The 20,380-nt window shown below is 44.3% G+C and overlaps 1 protein-coding gene across 1 annotated transcript in view; it reads left to right on the top strand.

Annotated features, from left to right (window-relative positions):
- The window catches only part of LOC142255680 (nicotinamide N-methyltransferase-like), a 33,634-nt gene extending 22,105 nt beyond the window's left edge, over positions 1–11,529 (top strand). The window contains exon 3 of the mRNA XM_075327120.1: positions 10,750–11,529. Within this exon, the coding sequence (XP_075183235.1) occupies positions 10,750–11,173 (424 nt within the window). The 3' untranslated portion in view covers positions 11,174–11,529. The remainder of the gene's footprint in view (positions 1–10,749) is intronic.
- Positions 11,530–20,380: the final 8,851 nt, after the last annotated feature.

Raw genomic sequence — 20,380 nt, forward strand, 5'->3', positions numbered from 1 at the left:
CCATACTTAGCCATACCAGTCCCAATAAACAAAGTGTTTCAATGGGGAGGCTGTTACAACAGACTATCAGTGTTCCAAGTGTTACTCTGTTTATTAGTTGCTTATGTAGTGTTCAAGTTGCTAATGGCTTTGTTTTCTCGCTGCTTGAAGCAATGTAGATGCAATGATTATTCAGCACCCATATGAAAACACTAATATGCCTTTTTTCTCTTCTCTACTCTTTCCTCTAGAAATCACCTTGGCGTATTATGATGAGACTCCTATCGAGAGGCATGCAAGCAGTCCTGGGTGACGGATGTGAGACGACACTCCCTGAGCAAACCCGCGGCTCAGAAAGTATCTGGAGGCTAGCCTGCTCTCTCTATAGTCCACAGCTTCTCGATGGCCCCCTGTCCATCAATCACGCCAATAGGGGGGATTGTGAGGAAAGAGTTAACCTTTTTCACTGACTTAGAAAATAATAGAAATTCATTCTCCCTGGCAAGACCGAACCAGACTTATTTACGTAATAAACCGTGAGACTAACTGCAAGGACACAGAATGTTTTGACTTAGAAATGACTGACAAACATCTTGTTATGAGAATGAGAGGCGGAATAGACTATTATGAGAGAATAAGTCATTATGTTAATTTCTCTTGCTGGGAACATGTAATTCAGTGTAATTCACGCCTTTAATGAATATGTATACTGCTTTGTCACGCCCTAATCAAATCTGTATAACCTTATAATGTAAACAAAATAATACAGTTTTTCTTTTTGGGAGCCGCACGTCTCCTAGCCTTTAAAAACAATGTAAGCAAGGGTTACTCCAAGCGGAGTCTCCCTTTTTTCCAAAAATTGGGCCCCACACACACCCACCCCTTCAGTGGCAGCAGTTGTGCCCCAGTTGTACAATTCACAGCTACATTTGCATCAAGCACATTCAAAAATACGCTATTCTTAACCGTCCCCAGGATGACACCGGGGTAGGTAGCAAAGTCTTTGCTGAACCATGACTTGTTCATCTTGGCTTCTTTTAAAAAACACAGCAAGCAAGGGTTACTCCAAGCGGAGTCTCCCTTTTTTCCAAAAATTGGGCCACACAGACACTAACCCCTTCAGTGGCAGCACTTGTGCCCTAGTTGCAAACAGGATGTTTTGATTTGCATCAAGCACATTCCAAATCCACAAGCAATTACTCTCCCCAGGATGACACCGGGGTAGTAAATTCCTTGTGGATCCATAACTTGTTCATTTTGATGAACGTCAGTCTGTCCACATTGTCACTGGACAGACGCGTGCACTTATCTGTCAGCACACACCCAGCAGCACTGAAGACACGTTCAGAGACAACGCTGGCAGCTGGACACGACAAAATCTCCAAGGCGTAACTGGAGAGCTTTGGCCATTTTTCTAGATTTGAAGCCCAAAAGGAGCAAGGCTCCATTTGCAAAGTCATGGCATCGATGTTCATTTGGAGATACTCCTGTATCATCCTCTCTAGCCGTTGACTATGTGTCAGACTTGTTGTCTCTGGTGGCCTTGCAAAGGAGGGTCTAAAAAAATTATGAAAAGATTCCATAAAATTGCTGTTACCAGCACCAGATACGGTCCTACTGGTACGGGTAGACTGTTGAAGATGACGAGACCGTCCCATGTTTGTCAAGTTACAACTGGGAGAATCACTCCCTGCACCTGCACGGTTGTTTGGTGGAAAAGCCGAGCTAAGATCGAGTAACAGCTTCTGCTGATACTCCTGCATACGTGCGTCCCTTTCTATGGCTGGAATTATGTCACAAAATTTGGACTTGTACCGGGGATCTAATAGTGTGGCAAGCCAGTAGTCATCATCACTTCTAATTTTGACAATACGAGGGTCATGTTGGAGGTAGTGCAACAAGAAGGCACTCATGTGTCTTGCGCAGCCATGCGGACCAAGTCCACGCTGTGTTTGTGGCGTAGAGGTGCTAACCGTTCTTTCTTCTTCTGACATCTCCCCCCAACCTCTTTCAACAGAAATTTGACCAAGGTCTCCCTCATCCGCTGAGTCTTCCATGTCTATGGACAGTTCGTCCTCCATTTCTTCATGTTCTCCTGCACCTTCCTCAACATTTCGCCTGCTACCATGCGCCCTTGTTGATCCCTGTCCCCCATGGTCCCATGCCTGCCGCGTTGGTGATGATGAACGTCTGGACCTTGGTGATGTTGTTGTGTCTTGCGCATATGAATCCTCCTGTAGTTCCTCCCCTTCTTGTTGTCCCACCCCCTGACTCCGAATTGTGTTTAGCATGTGCTCCAGCATGTAAATGACTGGAATTGTCATGCTGATAATGGCATTGTCAGTGCTAAACATATTCGTCGCCACATCGAAACTGTGCAGAAGGGTGCATAGGTCCTTGATCTGAGACCACTCCATCAGGGTGATCTGCCCCACCTCTGCATCTCGTTGACCCAGGCTATACGTCATGACGTATTGCACCAGGGCTCGGCGGTGCTGCCACAGTCGCTGTAACATGTGAAGAGTCGAATTCCAGCGTGTCGCCACATCGCATTTCAGGCGATGAACCGGCAGGCCGAAAGACTTCTGGAGCGATGCAAGTCACTCAGCTGCGGCGCTTGAACGGCGGAAGTGAGCAGACAGTTTTCGTGCCCTGTTCAGAAGGCCATCTAGGCCGGGATAGTGTGTTAAAAATTGCTGGACGACAAGGTTCAACACGTGAGCCATACAAGGTACGTGTGTCACCTTGCCCAGGCGAAGGGCCGCACCCAGGTTTGCAGCATTGTCGCACACGGCCTTACCAGGCTGCAGGTTGAGTGGAGACAACCATTTATTAAACTCGGACCGCAGAGCTGACCACAACTCCTCAGCTGTGTGACTCTTATTCCCAAGACATGTCAAGCTAAAGACCGCCTGATGCCGTTGCGCTCTGCTGCCAGCACAGTAATGAGGGGTGCGTGATTCCTTCTGCGCAGTGAGAACGCTGGTGGCCTGACCAGGCAGGTTTGGGGCGGAGGTGGAGGACCCAGATGAGGTGGAGGAGGCAGAAGCAGTGGCGGAACTTGGACAGACAGAGGATTGACACACAAGTCGTAGGGACAGCAAGACTTGTGCAGCAGACCCTTCACCATCTATCACCATAGTTACCCAGTGCCCAGTCAGCGACATGTAACGTCCCTGTCCATGCTTACTGGTCCAAGTATCGGTGGTGAAATGCACCTGTTCACACACAGAGTTTCTCAAGGAAGCGGTGATGTTGTGTGCGACATGCTGGTGTAGCGCGGGCACACCTTTCTTAGAGAAGTAGTGGCGACTAGGCATCTGGTACTGGGGCACAGCGACAGACATAAGGTCTCTAAAATCCTGTGTGTCCACTAGGCGGAAAGGCAGCATTTCGGTAGCCAAGAGCTTACAGAGGGATAGAGTCAACCTCTTAGCTTTGTCATGGGTCGCAGGAAGTGGCCTTTTATTTGACCACATCTGAGGGACAGAGATCGGGCTGCTGTGTGTAGACGGTGTTGAGTAGGGTGTCCCTGGAAAAATGCAGGTGTGTGAGGAAAGTGCAGGCGGAGACATGATGTTGCCTTCATCCAACGTTGGTGCTATCGATGTCTGAGAGAGCTGTACACACTCACTTGTTTCCCCTTCCAAACCAACTGACGACCTACCAAGCAAACTGCCTGTTGCGGTTACAGTGGTGGAAGTTGTGCGTGGAAAAACAGGTGTGACAGCTGTCCCCACAGTCCTAGAAGATGAAGAGCGCGCGGATGCACTGGAAGGGGCCGGCGGTGGATGGTTCGCTCCGCTAGGCCGCATTGCAGCATGGTGAGCTTCCCACCGGGACATATGATATTTATTCATGTGACGATTCATGGAAGTAGCTGTCAAACTGCTGAGGTTTTGACCTCTACTAATAGAACCATGACAAATTTTACAGATCACATAATTTGGGCGATCTTTTGCTATGTCAAAAAAGGACCAGGCTAGGCAAGGCTTAGAGGGCATGCGACCTGTTGATCCACCCCGACTAGTGCTCAGAGGCAGAGTGGTGGCTGAGGATGCAGTTGTAGACGTGCTACCAGTACTCCGACTCTGTCCAGGAAGGCGCAAGGTAACTTCGTCATCAGTTGCATCCTCCTCCACCACCTCTGTTGACCTCCTCGAGTGCCTGACTGTGAGTTGACAGTAGGTGGGATATACAACTTCATCATCAATTGTTGTGTTTACACTCCCCTCCCCCTCAGACCGAGCCTCTTCTTGCCCTGACTGAATATTTAAGTTGTCATCCCAATTGGGTATCTGCGTCTCATCTTCATCAGTATGTTCCTCATTGTCTATAACCACAGGTGTTACAGTTTGTGACAAAGGGTCAACATTATGCTCAGAAACTTGGTCCTCACGGCCTGAATCAGAGTCACAAAGGTTCTGGGCATCACTGCAGACCATTTCCTGTTCTGTACTCACTGTAGCTTGGGAGCAGACCTCTGATTCCCAGGCTATAGTGTGACTGAACAGCTCTGCAGAGTCAGCCATCTCAGTTCCACCATACTGTGCAGGGCTGATGGAGACTTCAGAGCTGGGAGAAAGCAAATTTGATTGGGATGACAACTCAGAGGACTGGTGTTTTTTGGATGCGGTACTTGAAGTGGCTGAGAGGGCACTTGTTGGACCACTTGAGATCCATTCAAGCATTTTCCTTTTTTGGCCATCATCTACCTTTGTTCCTGTTGTTCGTGTCCGTAAAAAAGGGAGCACATCGGATTGTCCATGGTAAGTAGTAGACATCTTACTTTTGCTGGTAGATGGTCTATCTTCAGCAGATGATAATGGAGCTTTGCCACCTTCCCCACGGACAAACCCTTTTTTTTGCTTTTCTACCACGCCTCTTCCCCTTTCCACCAACATCTGTCATTTTGCCACTCATGTTGATTGCGACAAGATTGTGCACTGAAAATGTGGTAGTAAAAATTGAGAGGTGGTGTAGATTGCAGCGGTGGTCTAGCTTTATTAACAGCAGAATAATAAAGAATAAATATCCATGACAATGCAACTACGGCCCTTAAACTGGCAGCATAAATTGCTAGTATAATGGCTTAGTAACAATAAGTTTGAGTGTGCAATGCAGGCAGACGTGCTGCAAATATCTGTGCACTACTGGGACTATACAGAAGTCCAATAGCCACGTTTAGGATGACACTAGGTACACTCAGTGTTTACTAGTATAATGGCTTAGTAACTATCAGTTGGAGTGTGCAATGCAGGCAGACGTGCTGCAAATATCTTTGCACTAGTGGGACTATACAAAAGTCCAATAGCCACGTTTAGGATGCCACTAGGTACACTGAGTGTTTGCTAGTATAATGGCTTAGTTATAATGAGTTTGAGTGTGCAATGCAGGCAGACGTGCTGCAAATATCTTTGCACTAGTGGGACTATACAAAAGTCCAATAGCCACGTTTAGGATGCCACTAGGTAAACTCAGTGTTTGCTAGTATAATGGCTTAGTAACAATAAGTTTGAGTTTGCAATGCAGGCAGACGTGCTGCAAATATCTTTGCACTAGTGGGACTATACAAAAGTCCAATAGCCACGTTTAGGATGCCACTAGGTACACTCAGTATTTGCTAGTATAATGGCTTAGTTATAATGAGTTTGAGTGTGCAATGCAGGCAGACGTGCTGCAAATATCTTTGCACTAGTGGGACTATACAGAAGTCCAATAGCCACGTTTAGAATGCCACTAGGTACACTCAGTGTTTGCTAGTATAATGGCTTAGTAACAATAAGTTTTAGTGTGCAATGCAGGCAGACGTGCTGCAAATATCTTTGCACTAGTGGGACTATACAAAAGTCCAATAGCCACGTTTAGGATGCCACTAGGTACACTCAGTGTTTGCTAGTATAATGGCTTAGTAACAATAAGTTTGAGTGTGCAATGCAGGCAGACGTGCTGCAAATATCTTTGCACTAGTGGGACTATACAAAAGTCCCTTAGCCACGTTTAGGATGCCACTAGGTACACTCAGTGTTTGCTAGTATAATGGCTTAGTTATAATGAGTTGGAGTGTGCAGAGGACAGGAGGGTACAGTGCCAGGATTGTGGGGCTCTGGGTAGGGGAAAGGAAGCCTGCCTTTCTGTTCCCTTCTAATGGGGAAATGCAGCGAGGAAATCCCTGACCTTAGCTACACAGACGCTGTCTCTGTTTTCAGGACTTGTCACCTATGGCTCTGACCCTGCCGGTACGAGCCCTTAAAAGGACTGATAGAAAGTGCTCTCCCTAAGCTGTCCAGTGCTGTGTATGGAGCGCATACAGCATTATCGGCGATAGGACTCAGGACGGAGCTGCGCCAGTGATGTCTGACACCAAGGACGCAGAAGGCATATAATGGCGTGCTGGAGGAAAATGTCCATTTTTATAATGCAGGGACATGTGACATGGACATCCTATAACACATGCCGTTGCTTCTCTGGCTAAAAGTCCACTTAGCTGTGTTTGTGTCTGGGATTGGCTGCCATAATGGCCCTCCCCACAAGACGCGCGCGCTTAGGGAAGGAAGACAAGAAAAAAAAAAATGGTGATCGCCATTATACAAACAGCAGTGATCTGAAGGCGCTGAAATTTCATAATAGTGTGAGTCACAGAGTGACTTATACTATTACAGCGGAAAGCCAGCTAGGAATTAGCTGTTTTTTTGCTGCTAGAACCGTTCTCGAACGTTTCTAGAACTATCGAGCTTTTGCAAAAAGCTCGAGTTCTAGTTCGATCTAGAACAGGCCCCAAAATCACTCGAGCCTAGAACTGGAGAACCTCGAACCGCGAACCGCGCTCAACTCTAATCCCTACTTTTGCAATGAGTTGTCAAAAGGGCTTCACGATTACTTTTTGCAGCTCTTATATATCCTAATCTAATATTTTTGGGTTTATAGCCTCCCTCTTCCAAATTCCTACTTAACAGCCTGGCTTGATTCTCAAAATCTCCTACTCTTGAACATATCCTCCGCATACGCAGGAATTGCCCTGTTGGCACTGCTTTAATAGTCTGAGGATGGTGGGAGGAGGATGCGTGCAAGAGTGTATTAGTGACCATGTTTTTCCTAAATACATCTGTAATTATATGGCCATCTTCATTCCTCATGATCAGAACGTCCAAGAACTCCACCTTCCAATAATCATATTTAGATGTTAGTTTTATGTTTAGATCATTATCATTTAATTTCTGCAGAAATATCTCCAGGGATGCCTCAGAACCCTGCCATACAAACAGGACATCATCAATGTACCTATACCATCAGACCACCGCATCAAACCCCTCCACAGACTGGACAACATCTCGCTCCTACAGCCCCAGGAAGAGATTAGCATATGAGGGCACACAAGTCGCCCCCATTGCCACTCCCTGGAGCTGTAGGTAATAGCGATCTTTAAACATGAAGTAATTATGGGTTAGAGCGTAATCCAATAACTCCATCACAAACTCTATCAATTCTTTGTCAATGTTTGTCATCCGTAGAAAAATTTTACATGCAGTGGTCCCATGGCTGTGAACAATAGATGTGTATAGCGCCTCGACATCACATGTAACCATAATCATGTCTGGTTCCAATTGAATGCTGTCGAGGCGCTTGAGTACATCCATGGTATCTCTGATATGTGATGGCAGGGTCCCGACACATCCCTGGAGATAGAAGTCAATAAATCTGCATATCTTTTCATTTAATCCACCAATCCCAGATATTATTGGGCGTCCTGGAGGATTCCCTCTATCTTTGTGAATTTTTGGTGTTATATAGATGGTTGGAGTTCTTGGAGATTCCGTCATGAGTCCATCTTTCATCTTGGCTGAAATGATCCCTTTTCTAAAGCCAATTTTGATAATACCATCTAATATCTTTTTATACTGTATAGTAGGATTGCTATCCAGTTTCTCATAGCATGTCAAAGATTTTAGTTGGCGTAGGGCTTCATGCTCGTATATATCTACAGGCCATATCACAAGGTTTCTCCCTTTATCCGCCGGTTTAATAACCATGTTTTCCATATTTTTTAGTTCTTTGATGGCCTGCCTTTCCTTAAATGTCAGATTGTAATTTATTGTTCTTTCTGGAATATAAAACAATGCTTTTCTTACCAGTTACACAAAGATGTCCACCTTTGGGCTGAGGCCATGAGGGGTAAACACTTGTGATCGGCCATGCAGATATGTAGGAAAAAGAAAAAGGTTTTGGTACCATGTTAGCTAGTTAGAAGATGTCACTGTCCAGTGTCCATATGTAGGAAAACGTGCTTGCGTGAGATCATCAGGTTCTTGTTGTTTGTCAAGTAGGATTTGTAGGTCTGAGAGGGCTTGCTGTTCGTTAAAAGTGGAGAAATGTTTGTCATCATTACAAGAGAAAAACGTTTTAAATTTGAGTTTTCTAGCAAATAATTCTAAATCTTTAACTAGAGTAAATAATCAAATTTGGCTGTGGGGTCAAATGTAAGCCCCTTTTCCAGGACATTAATTTGATTTGTTGTAAGTATTCTATTAGATAAATTAATTACCTTTAATTTGTCTTGGGTTTGTGTTCCCATTTTTTCTGATTCCTTAGAACTTTTCCAGAACTTCCTGAGTTTATGGCATCGGGGGCCGTGTTCCAACCCATCTCCCCTCCCTTGCCGCCTGGCTAAAAAATGCTCGCCACATGCCTCCTCAGAGATACTTGATGTTATTGATGATGAGCGTGAATTTCATCCAACCTTGTTTTTATTTCTCTGATTGTTGTTATACCACCTATAGATATTGTGGTTGCGATAATCCAATAGATCACGCTGATATTTTTAAATTTTTCTCTCCGGGACTTCCTTCTCGCACTTACTAATCTCTAGATCTAGTTCCTTGTCAAATTTAGAATGTTCCTCAGTGGTGAGATTCTCTTGAATCTGAACTTTGTAACTATCAATCTCTGTCTCTACTACTTCTATAGATTTTTTATCAAGCCCAATTAACAGCTCAATAAGTGTGCGGGAGCACTTAGTCAGTGCTTCTTCCCACCTCTCTATAAAGAGCGGGTCAGAGATTTCTGCAGTAGGAAAAACTTGTATTCTAAGTCCTCGTGGGACTATATTTTTCTGAAGATAATTTTCCAGTGATACTTTATTCCACCAGAGGCGAGTACGCCTTTTAAGTGAATCCTTCACCTTGAGCTTCAAATCCCTCACAATTCATGTATCATTTTCTACGGCACCTCCCTCACCAAATAGAGATCCTATCTGATTAATCCAAGTTTTATCACGTTTTTTATAATCCATATAGTCAATGGTTGAGGCATCTGAAAATACAGAAACATAACAATACTGGCACGCTCCCCGGGTCCCCTGTCCAGCTCCCCGGCTTCCCTGTCCGGCGTCCCCCGCTCCACAGCCTCCAGGCCTCCTCACCTATGATCCCCAGGCGTCCCGGTCCCCGCTCCCAGCGTCCGCCGGCAGCTTCGCTCCAGCCCGGCTCCCCTGCCTCCTGTTCGCCGCTCCCTGCCCTGGCTTCTGGCACCCGGGCCTCGCGCATGCGCATTAGGGCGCGCGCGCGGTCATTGACCCTTTCTTAAAGGGCCAGCGTCCACAGACAGGATATTGAACACACAGGTACAGGGTATAAAGGGGTTTAATGTCCAAGTGGGCGGGGCCTGTTCTTCGTGTTTCCTAAGCTAGGAGTCAGGTCTCCTTGTGTCTCTGTGATATACTTACCTATCTCTCTTCTAGAGCCGCTCCTGCCTCGCCATCCGGTCCTGCCGATTCCCGAACCCCGAACGCTGACTATCTGCCATCCCGTCAGTCCGTACCATCTCTGATCCCTGTGGTGACCCGTCCTCTCGCTCCATCGGTTCCGGACTCTGCCTGACAACATCTCGGACTCCGAACCTGAGCTCCGTCACCCGGACTACCATCAGTGACTCCGTGGTCCCAGGGACTTCTCCATTCCACTCTTTTGCACGGACTGTCCTGCTACCCGTAGCGCTCCGGCTACCGGACCCCTTGCCTTCATTAAGGTGTTCGGCCCAGTGGATCCACCTCCTGGGTCTGCCCGTCCACCTTGCCCTAACAAATACCATATTACCTATATAAGGCCTCTCAAATTCATGAATAGATTCCGATCATAATCAATTGTGGTAGAAAAATGGTACAATACTTGCAATAGCTGCAACAATTAGACCATATAATAATTTTTTTTTTATTATATGGTCTAATTGTTGCAGCTATTGCAAGTTTTGTACCACTCTTTGTGGTGCGGCTTTACATCCCCCTCCCAACATTCCAATATTGTTATCCTATGTATAATGAAATTTTATTGTTGCACTAGCACTTTGTATAAATACATTTCTATTTTGAACATCATCATTTGTGATTCCTGAATTTTTATAGGTTACAACTGTTGTTCAACTTTGTAGCGGGAATAAACATTCCCTTCTTTGCTGATTGCTCCATGACCCAATGGTCAGACTCCAACTGATCAATTCCATATCACATATCCGCATAGGTGATAACTTATTGCCAATCAACTCTGTCAAATGGTCTCGCTCTTTTTGTGACACAGCAAATTTGGCATAAATATGCAAAAAGTGAGCAAAATGTTTTTGCTTTGATGAATTGAGGCCTTAGTCCACCGGCCTTGGTTGCATTCAAAGATATCTGCATCCTATCTGTATTCTAAGCCACTGGTCCAGAGTTATCTACTGATCTTACATTTGCCCTTTTGATCATGACTCGTGAATAATCACTTTTTTCATTTTTTTCAGTGACAAATTACAGGAAAAAGAAAAAAAAATGAGATCAGCTCTTCACCATGTTGTGAAATGTGACCTCGAGAAAGAAAATATGATGGATCCAATCGTCCTACCACCAGCAGATTGTGTCATCTGTGGTTGGCTCTTAGAGAATATCTGCAAAAACCAAGATGATTACATCAGATACCTCAGGAAGTTCTCAAAGTTGCTAAAACCTGGAGGACATTTCATTTTACTTCAGTGTTTAGAGATAACATATTACAGAGTTGGGAGAGAGAAACTCTTTCTTTTAAATTGTGATGAGGATTTTATCAGGAAAGCTTTAGTTGAAGCAGGTTTTGTTATTGACCGCTGTGAGGTAAAGAAGAGAACGTCTGTGAGTGACCTCACTGATTATAAAGCCGTCATATTCATTGCAGCTCACAAAGAAAATTAGATCTGAGTTTAAATTTAAAAAGTAAAGGGGTTTGAGCCAAAAAAGTAAAAATATCACTTTTCTGCAGGATAGGTGGAAACTTGGAGATTTCGAGCTCTGAACTGCCCTATTAGAATTAAGCAGAGATCCACCATGTACACTATCTCTCAATGTACAATTTATTACATGGGTAGAGAAAGCTGAGTCCCAATAAATCAATTGATGTTGGACCATCGTTTCATTAAACTGTTCACCAAGTAGTTGCCTATCCACCTGCTTTCATGACTCAACCCCTTTTTGCTGCAATGTCAGTAGTATCCATGTAAGACTATAACAATATGAGATAATTCTAGCAGTGCTTGCATCATAATTTTATTTATAGGGAACCTGTCACAAGATTTGGCTACTATAAGCTACGGCTACCACCAGTGAGCTCTTATATACAGTATTCTAACATGCTGTATATAAGAGCCCAGGCCACTGTGTAGAATGTAAAAAACACTTTTCTAATACTCACCTAGGGGGAAGTGCAGTGCAGATTGGTCGGATGGGTGTCTCCATTCTCCGGTACCAGCGCTTCCTCTTTAGGCCACCTTTGTCCTCCTTCTTCTGAAGCCTGGGTGCATGACACAACCTACATCATCCACACAGGCCGGCATTGAGGTCCTGAGCAGGGCAGATCAAAGTATTGTAGTACGCCTGTGCAGGACCTCAATGCTGGTTAGTGTGCATGACGTAGGACGCATCATACACCCAGGCTTCAGAAGAAGGAAGACAAAGAAAGCTGAAAAAGGAGGCGCCAGTACAGGAGAACGGATACACCCATCTGACCAATCTGCACCGCCCGTTAGGTGAGTATTATAAAGTGATTTTTACGTTCTACATAGCGGCCTGGGCTTTTATATACAGTATGTTAGAATGCTGTATATAAGAGCTCACTGGTGGTTGCCGCAGCTTATAGTCACCAAATCTGGTGACAGGTTCCCTTCAACTAAAAACATTCAGAGAATTCTGCTAATTTACTGATATAGACTCTAATGTACAATAGGGGTTTTTTGTTATAGAGACCAGATTGTGTATTTTATTAGTGCTATGCCATCAAAATCCTTTCATGAAACATTTCCATAAATTCAAATTCTTCTTTTAAAAGTCTCATAATATTTTTTAATGGAAGTTGGGTCCTTTAGTTTTTTTTTTATACACAATTTAAAGGAAACCTGTAACCACTTTTTTGGACTATAAGCTGCGGCCACTACCACCGGGCTCTTATATACAGCATTCCAACATGCTGTATATAAGAGCCCAGGCCGGGGGTATAACATAAAAACACTTTATAATACTTACCTAACGGTCGCTGCGGTTGGCCTAATGGGTGTCTCCGTTGTCTGGTGCCGGCGCCGCATCTTTCGGCCATCTTCATCCTCTTCTGAAGCCTGTGTGCATGACGCGGCTACATCATACACACTCGTCGGTCCTGCGCAGGCGCACTACAATACTTTGATCTGCCCTATTCAGGGCACATCATAGTGGGCCTGCTCAGGACTTGAATGCCGGCGATGATGTCGGACCTATTATGCACCGCGGCTAGAGAAGAAGGAGCACAAAGATGGACAAAAGAGGTGGCGCCGGCACCGGATAACGGAGATGCCCATTAGCCTCACCGCGCAATCGTTAGGTAAGTATTATAAAGTGTTTTTTATGTTATACCCCCGACCGGGGCTCTTATATACAGCATGTTAAAATGCTGTATATAACAGCCCGGTGGTGGTCGCAGCTTATAGGCCAAAAAAGTGGTGACAGGTTCCCTTTAATAACGTCTGTAGAAATTAATTTTTGTTATTTTGGTTGCTATTGCTGCTCGGTTTTGGAAGCTTTATTTGGAATATCATATCTAGGAGATCATATGGTGTAATGAGACTTCTGGCTATTTGCATATCAATATTTTAATAAAGAATAATATAAAATTGAACATGAACCTTGTGATTTCCTTGAGGAGTCATGACTATTTGCCTGCTTCTTTACGAAAAAGTTATCAATAGTGATGAGCAGATATTTTGAATTTCAAATTTGCCAGCTTTGACAATTTGTCCAAGAAAATCAAATTGTGTCAAATATACTTTCGCGAATCTCAAAACAAAAATATTTTAAACTGCTTGTAGAGAGTGAAAGACGACCCTGCTGACCGTAAGAGCTTATACTCTGCAGGAGAGAGCGAGAGAGAGAAAGAGAGAGAGAGAGAGAGAAAGAGAGAAAGAAAGAGAAGACCCTGCTGACCATAAGAGCTTATACTCTGCAGGAGAGAGCGAGAGAGAGAAATAGAGAGAGAGAGAAAGAGAGAAAGAAAGAGAGGACCCTGCTGACCATAATAGTGTACGCTCTACAGTAGAAAAAGGACCCTATTGATGATAACAAATTACACTCTACAGGAAAGCAAGAAGACTCACTGACCATAAGATCTTACACTCTATAGGAGAGAGAGGACCCAACTGATCATAAGAGCTTACACTCTACAGGAGAGAGAGAGAGAGGGAGGACCTTACTGACCATAACAGTTTACACTTTACAGAAGAGAGAGAGAGAGGATCCTGCTGACCATAATAGTGTACATTCTACAGTAGAAAGAGAAAGGACCCTGATGACGATAATTACTTACACTCCACAGGGAAGACAGAGGACTCACTGAACTAAGAGCTTACACTTTAAAGGAGGGAGAGAAAATCCTGCTGACCATAAGAGCTTAAACTCTATAGGAGATAGGACTTTGCTAACCATTAGAGCTTACACTCTAAAAAAGAGATCGGACCCTGCTGGCCATAATAGCTTACACTCTACAAGAGAGAGAGGACCCTGCTGGCCATAAGAGCTTACACTCTATAGTACAGAGAGAGTGGGAGGACCCCGCTGATGATAAGAGCTTATGTGGGGCCCCTGAGGCTTCAGACACCACAGGGTACTGCCCCTCAGTTAAGGTGTAGTATCTATTTCTGGTCAGGAGAGGGTTAATCGCTAGTATGTCACATCTCAGCACACAAACAATTAGGTGCTTTCCCACCGGGCCCCAGACTAGGGTAGGCAGGGAGGTTTGCCCTCTTGATGCATGGGACGGTCCTGGTCACTAGGACAACCCACACCTGGGGGGGCGGCACCACTTGGTGTAGTAGACGACACAACCTTTACACGATAGTCAGTTAACCCCGGGCACAGCTTGGGGTAGCAGCAGCAGTGACACACGTTCTTGCAACAAGACTCTTTTTCACCTGCTTTGAACCCGAGGCTTGGAGCTGGAGGCTCAGCCCCGGTTCCTGAGTGGAGAAGGGGAACTTCTAGCTAGAAAGACTTTCATGGGCACCGGTTGTGGCCACCGACTGATCCGGGATCGGCTGGAGCCCATCTTGGCAAAGACCGGCATTTCTGGGGCAGCGCTTCATAATCTGGCAAGTAAAGAGACCTGGAACCGCACCTGCAGCCTCAGACTCTCATTACTGGCGCCAGCGCCCTGCTCCTTGGCGTCGATGGGACCTACCACTGCTCCAATCTCCATTCCTCCCCAGGGCCCACTCCACCTGTGGGGAGCATTACCATCACCGGTTGCGACCAACACCACCAACCCGGAGAGCGAAACCCGCAGCAGCGGGCGTATCCCTGGCCTCATACCACATGTGGCATCATGATAAAGAGACATTCCCCACCATCACCCCCATTCTATCATTCCCCTGACATTATTAAATAAAAGGGGCCAGGATGAGGGACATAATTACTATATGGGGCCAGAATGAGGGACATACATTATTGGTTTATGGTCGCTCGTGGGGCGAAATTACTGTAGGGGCAAATAAGGGGACATTATTACTGATGACATATAAGTTAATTTTGAGGATACTATCTCCAATAGGCGAACAACAGTCTGACATAGTGTATAAATTGGGGAAATAGTGAGCAATGTGCTATGGGAGTGATGAGCTATAGGTCACTGTTATTTTCTGCAGAGTCACATCATGGCAAGACGAAGTCATGGCGGTCAGCGCCGGATGAAGAGGAAAAGCGAAGATGAATAGCTTCAACTAGAGATGGCACTAGTAAGTCAATGTATTACATGTACACACAGACACTATACACTATATACAGAGCTCCTGTGTATAATGTCACTGGTGAGCACTGTATTACCTATACACTATATACAGTACAGAGCTCCTGTGCATTATGGCACTAATGATAATATTAGTGCCATTAGCATTGTAGTTTTTATTCATAATCATTATTGTAGTATTATATGTCCTTGTGTGGTAGTAATATGTTGTCTGGTCATGTTGTATTGATATTTGTCTCGTGTGTGGTATTATTTGGTCATTATGTGGTGTGGTTATAGTGTCACGGTATTTCTCCCTTGTATGGTGGTTGTATTTGGTCACTCTATGGTCTGATTATGGTGTGGCGGTACTACTCTCTTGTATGTAATTATTTTCGGTCATTATGTGGTCTAGTCATGGTGTTGTGGTATTTCTCCCTTGTATGTGGTAATATTTGGTTACTATGTGGTCTAATTATGGTGTGGTGGTGGTATTACTCTCTGGTATATGGTTGCTTTTGATCATTATGTGTTGGTAGTATGTTATCTGGTCATAGTGTTGCGGAATTTCTCCTTTGTATGTGGTATTACTCGGTCACTTTGCGGTCTGGTCATGGTGTGGCGGTATTTCTCCCTTGTATGTGGCTTTATTTGGTCACTGTTTGGTGGTAATATGTGGTCTGGTCACGATGTGGCGGTATTTCTCCCTTGTATGCGGTATTATTGGTTTTGGTATAGAGGATTGTGTTGTGTATAGAGGTAAATTTTTCTCTCTATAAAGGGGGATATTATTTCCAATAGAAATTAAATACTTGAACATTTAACCCCTCCCTGTCCTGTGATTATTACACTGCAGTAAATGTGAACTTACAGAGGTTCTCCGGTCAAAACAAGTAATCTCCTTTTCTAAGGCCACGTGAACACACTGAGTATTCAGTGAGTTTTTTACCTCATATGTGTAGCCAAAACCAGGAGTGGTAAAATCAGAGGAAAAGTCTAATAGAAACATGGGCACCACTTCTGTATTTTTCACCCACTCCTGATTTTGGCTACAAATACAGGTGTAAGATACTGACAAATACTGAACGTGTGAACGTGGCCTAAGGATAAGTGATAACTTATTTATCAGTGGGGTGTGATTGCTGGGACCTGCACCGATCGGCAAAATGTGCAGCTTTTATCCCCATTACACTGGAGGTTGTGTCAGACTCGACCACTGACCCATTCATTCTCTCAGTGGCTGCGAGCGCTGAGCTTGTTTTTATCTGACCGCCCCAAAAAAGATGAATGGAGCTGCGGTCACACCCCCCACCTGCCGCGGCAAAAAGTTCCCCAATCGTCCAATCGGTGCGGTTTCCACTGATCTGGTTCCACTGATCAATAAGTTATCATCAACCTAACCTATGAATCGGTGAGAACTTGTTTTCACCAAAGATCCCATTACTGCAAACTACTGTAATTGTACATCCCAGTTAGGGTGCACAGTATAGATGTGCAGGAGATGCCTGTGTATACAGTCAAAGCAACACAATAACGGGGATAACGCTAATGGGTGTTTATATTTACCTGTAGGGTGGGCCCCTGGAGTCAATTCTCTTGGTGGTCCCCAGACAGCCCAGTCCGACCCTGATTTCACGTGTTTATTATATATTATACAGAGTCATTACACACAGAGGGATCTATTTCACGTGTTTATTATATAGAGTCATTACACACAGAGGGATCTATTTCACGTGCTTTTATTGTTAATGTTGATGATTATGGCTTACAGCCAATGAAAACCCAAAAGGTCATTATCTTAGAAAATTAGAATAATTACCACAAAACACCTACAAAGGCTCCCTAAGCGCTTAAAATAGTCCCTTAGTCTGGTTCAGTAGGCTACACAATCATAGGGAAGACTGCTGACTTTACAGATGTCCAGAAGGCAGTCATTGACACACTCCACAAGGAGGGTAAGCCACAAAAGGTCATTGGTAAAGAATCTGGCTGTTCACAGAGTGCTGTATCCAAGCATATTAATGGAAAGTTGAGGGTGGAAGGGGAAAGTGTGGTAAAAAAAGGTGCACAAGAAACCCGGGATAACCGCAGCATTGATAGGATTGTTAAGAAAAGGCCATGCAAAAATGTGAGTAGATTCAGGAGTGGACGCTGCTGGAGTTAGTGCTTCAAGAGCCAAAACACACAGACGTATCCAGGACATGGGCTACAAGTGTCACATTCCTTGTGTCAAGCCACTCATGACCAATAGACAACACCAGAAGCGTCTTACCTGGGCCAAGGAGACAAAGAACTGGACTGTTCTCAGTGTCCAAGGTGTGGTTTTCAGATGAAAGTAAATTTTGCATTTAATTTGGAAATCGCGGTCCCAGAGACTGGAGGAAGAGTGGAGAGGCCACAATCCAAGCTGCTGAGGTCTAGTGTGAAGTCTCCACAATCAGTGATGGTTTGGGGAGCCATGTCATCTGCTGAGGTAGCTCCACTGTGTTTTATCAAGGACAAAGTCAGCGCAGGAGTCTACCAGGAAATTGTACAGCACTTCATGCCTCCCTCTGCCAACAAGCTTTTTGGAGATGGAAATTTCATTTTCCAACAGGACTTGGCACCTGTCCACACTGCCAAAGTACCAATACCTGGTTTACTAACCACTGTGTCACTGTGCTTGATTGGCCAGCAAACTCACCTGACCTAAACCCCATAGAGGATCTGTGAGAGACACCAGAGCCAACAATGCAGACGAGCTGAAGGCGGCTATCAAAGCAACCTGGGCTCATAACACCTCAACAGTGCCAAAGGCTGATCGCCTCCATGCCACATTGCTGCATTGATGCACGAAGTCATGCAAAAGGAGCCGCAACCAAATATTGAGGCATTTACTGTACAGACTTTTCAGTAGGGGCTAACATTTCTGAGTGTAACATCATTTTTTCAGTTGGTCTTATATAATATTCTAATTTTCTGAGGTAATGACTTTTGGGTTTTTATTGGTTGAAAGCCATAATCATCAACATTACCAGAAATAAACACATGAAATAGATCCCCCTGTGTGTAATGACTCTATATAATATATAGGAATAGATCCCTCTGTGTGTAATGACTCTATATAATATATAGGAATAGATCCCTCTGTGTGTAATGACTCTATATAATATATAGGAATAGATCCCTCTGTGTGTAATGACTCAATATCATATATAGGAATAGATCCCTCTGTGTGTAATGACTCAATATAATATATAGGAATAGATCCCTCTGTGTGTAATGACTATGTAATATATAGGAATAGATTCCTCTGTGTAAAATGACTATATAATATATAAGAATAGATCCCTCTGTGTGTAATGACTATATAATATATAGGAATAGATCCCTCTGTGTGTAATAACTATATAATATATAGAAATAGATCCCTCTGTGTGTAATGACTATATACTGTATAGGAATAGATCCCTCTGTGTGTAATGACTCTATATAATATATAGGAATAGATCCCTCTGTGTGTAATGACTCTATATACTGTATAGGAATAGATTCCTCTGTGTGTAATAACTATATAATGTATAGAAATAGATCCCTCTGTGTGTAATGACTCTATATACTGTATAGGAATAGATTCCTCTGTGTGTAATGACTATATAATATACAGTGCCTACAAGTAGTATTCAACCCCCTGCAGATTTAGCAGGTTTACACATTTGGAATTAACTTGGCATTGTGACATTTGGACTGTAGATCAGCCTGGAAGTGTGAAATGCACTGCAGCAAAAAAGAATGTTATTTCTTTTTTTATTTTTTTTTTAAATTGTGAAAAGTTTATTCAGAGGGTCATTTATTATTCAACCCCTCAAACCACAAGAATTCTGTTTGGTTCCCCTAAAGTATTAAGAAGTATTTCAGGCACAAAGAACAATGAGCTTCACATGTTTGGATTAATTATCTCTTTTTCCAGCCTTTTCTGACTAATTAAGACCCTCCCCAAACTTGTGAACAGCACTCATACTTGGTCAACATGGGAAAGACAAAGGAGCATTCCAAGGCCATCAGAGACAAGATCGTGGAGGGTCACAAGGCTGGCAAGGGGTACAAAACCCTTTCCAAGGAGTTGGGCCTACCTGTCTCTACTGTTGGGAGCATCATCCGGAAGTGGAAGGCTTATGGTACTATTGTTAGCCTTCCACGGCCTGGACAGCCTTTGAAAGTTTGCACCCGTGCCGAGGCCAGGCTTGTCCGAAGAGTCAAGGCTAACCCAAGGACAACAAGGAAGGAGCTCCGGGAAGATCTCATGGCAGTGGGGACATTGGTTTCAGTCAATACCATAAGTAACGTACTCCACCGCAATGGTCTCCGTTCCAGACGAGCCCGTAAGGTACCTTTACTTTCAAAGCATCATGTCAAGGCTCGTCTACAGTTTGCTCATGATCACTTGGAGAACTCTGAGACAGACTGGTTCAAGGTTCTCTGGTCTGATGAGACCAAGATCGAGATCTTTGGTGCCAACCACACACGTGACGTTTGGAGACTGGATGGCACTGCATACGACCCCAAGAATACCATCCCTACAGTCAAGCATGGTGGTGGCAGCATCATGCTGTGGGGCGGTTTCTCAGCCAAGGGGCCTGGCCATCTGGTCCGCATCCATGGGAAGATGGATAGCACGGCTTACCTGGAGATTTTGGCCAAGAACCTCCGCTCCTCCATCAAGGATCTTAAGATGGGTCGTAATTTCATCTTCCAACAAGACAACGACCCAAAGCACACAGCCAAGAAAACCAAGGCCTGGTTCAAGAGGGAAAAAATCAAGGTGTTGCAGTGGCCTAGTCAGTCTCCTGACCTTAACCCAATTGAAAACTTGTGGAAGGAGCTCAAGATTAAAGTCCACATGAGACACCCAAAGAACCTAGATAACTTGGAGAAGATCTACATGGAGGAGTGGGCCAAGATAACTCCAGAGACCTGTGCCGGCCTGATCAGGTCTTATAAAAGACGATTATTAGCTGTAATTGCAAACAAGGGTTATTCCACAAAATATTAAACCTAGGGGTTGAATAATAATTGACCCACACTTTTTTGTTGAAAATTTATTAAAATTTAACTGAGCAACATAACTTGTTGGTTTGTAAGATTTATGCATCTGTTAATAAAACCTGCTCTTGTTTGAAGTT

Source organism: Anomaloglossus baeobatrachus, chromosome 11 (assembly GCF_048569485.1).
Source record: "Anomaloglossus baeobatrachus isolate aAnoBae1 chromosome 11, aAnoBae1.hap1, whole genome shotgun sequence".
Lineage (NCBI taxonomy): Eukaryota > Metazoa > Chordata > Amphibia > Anura > Aromobatidae > Anomaloglossus > Anomaloglossus baeobatrachus.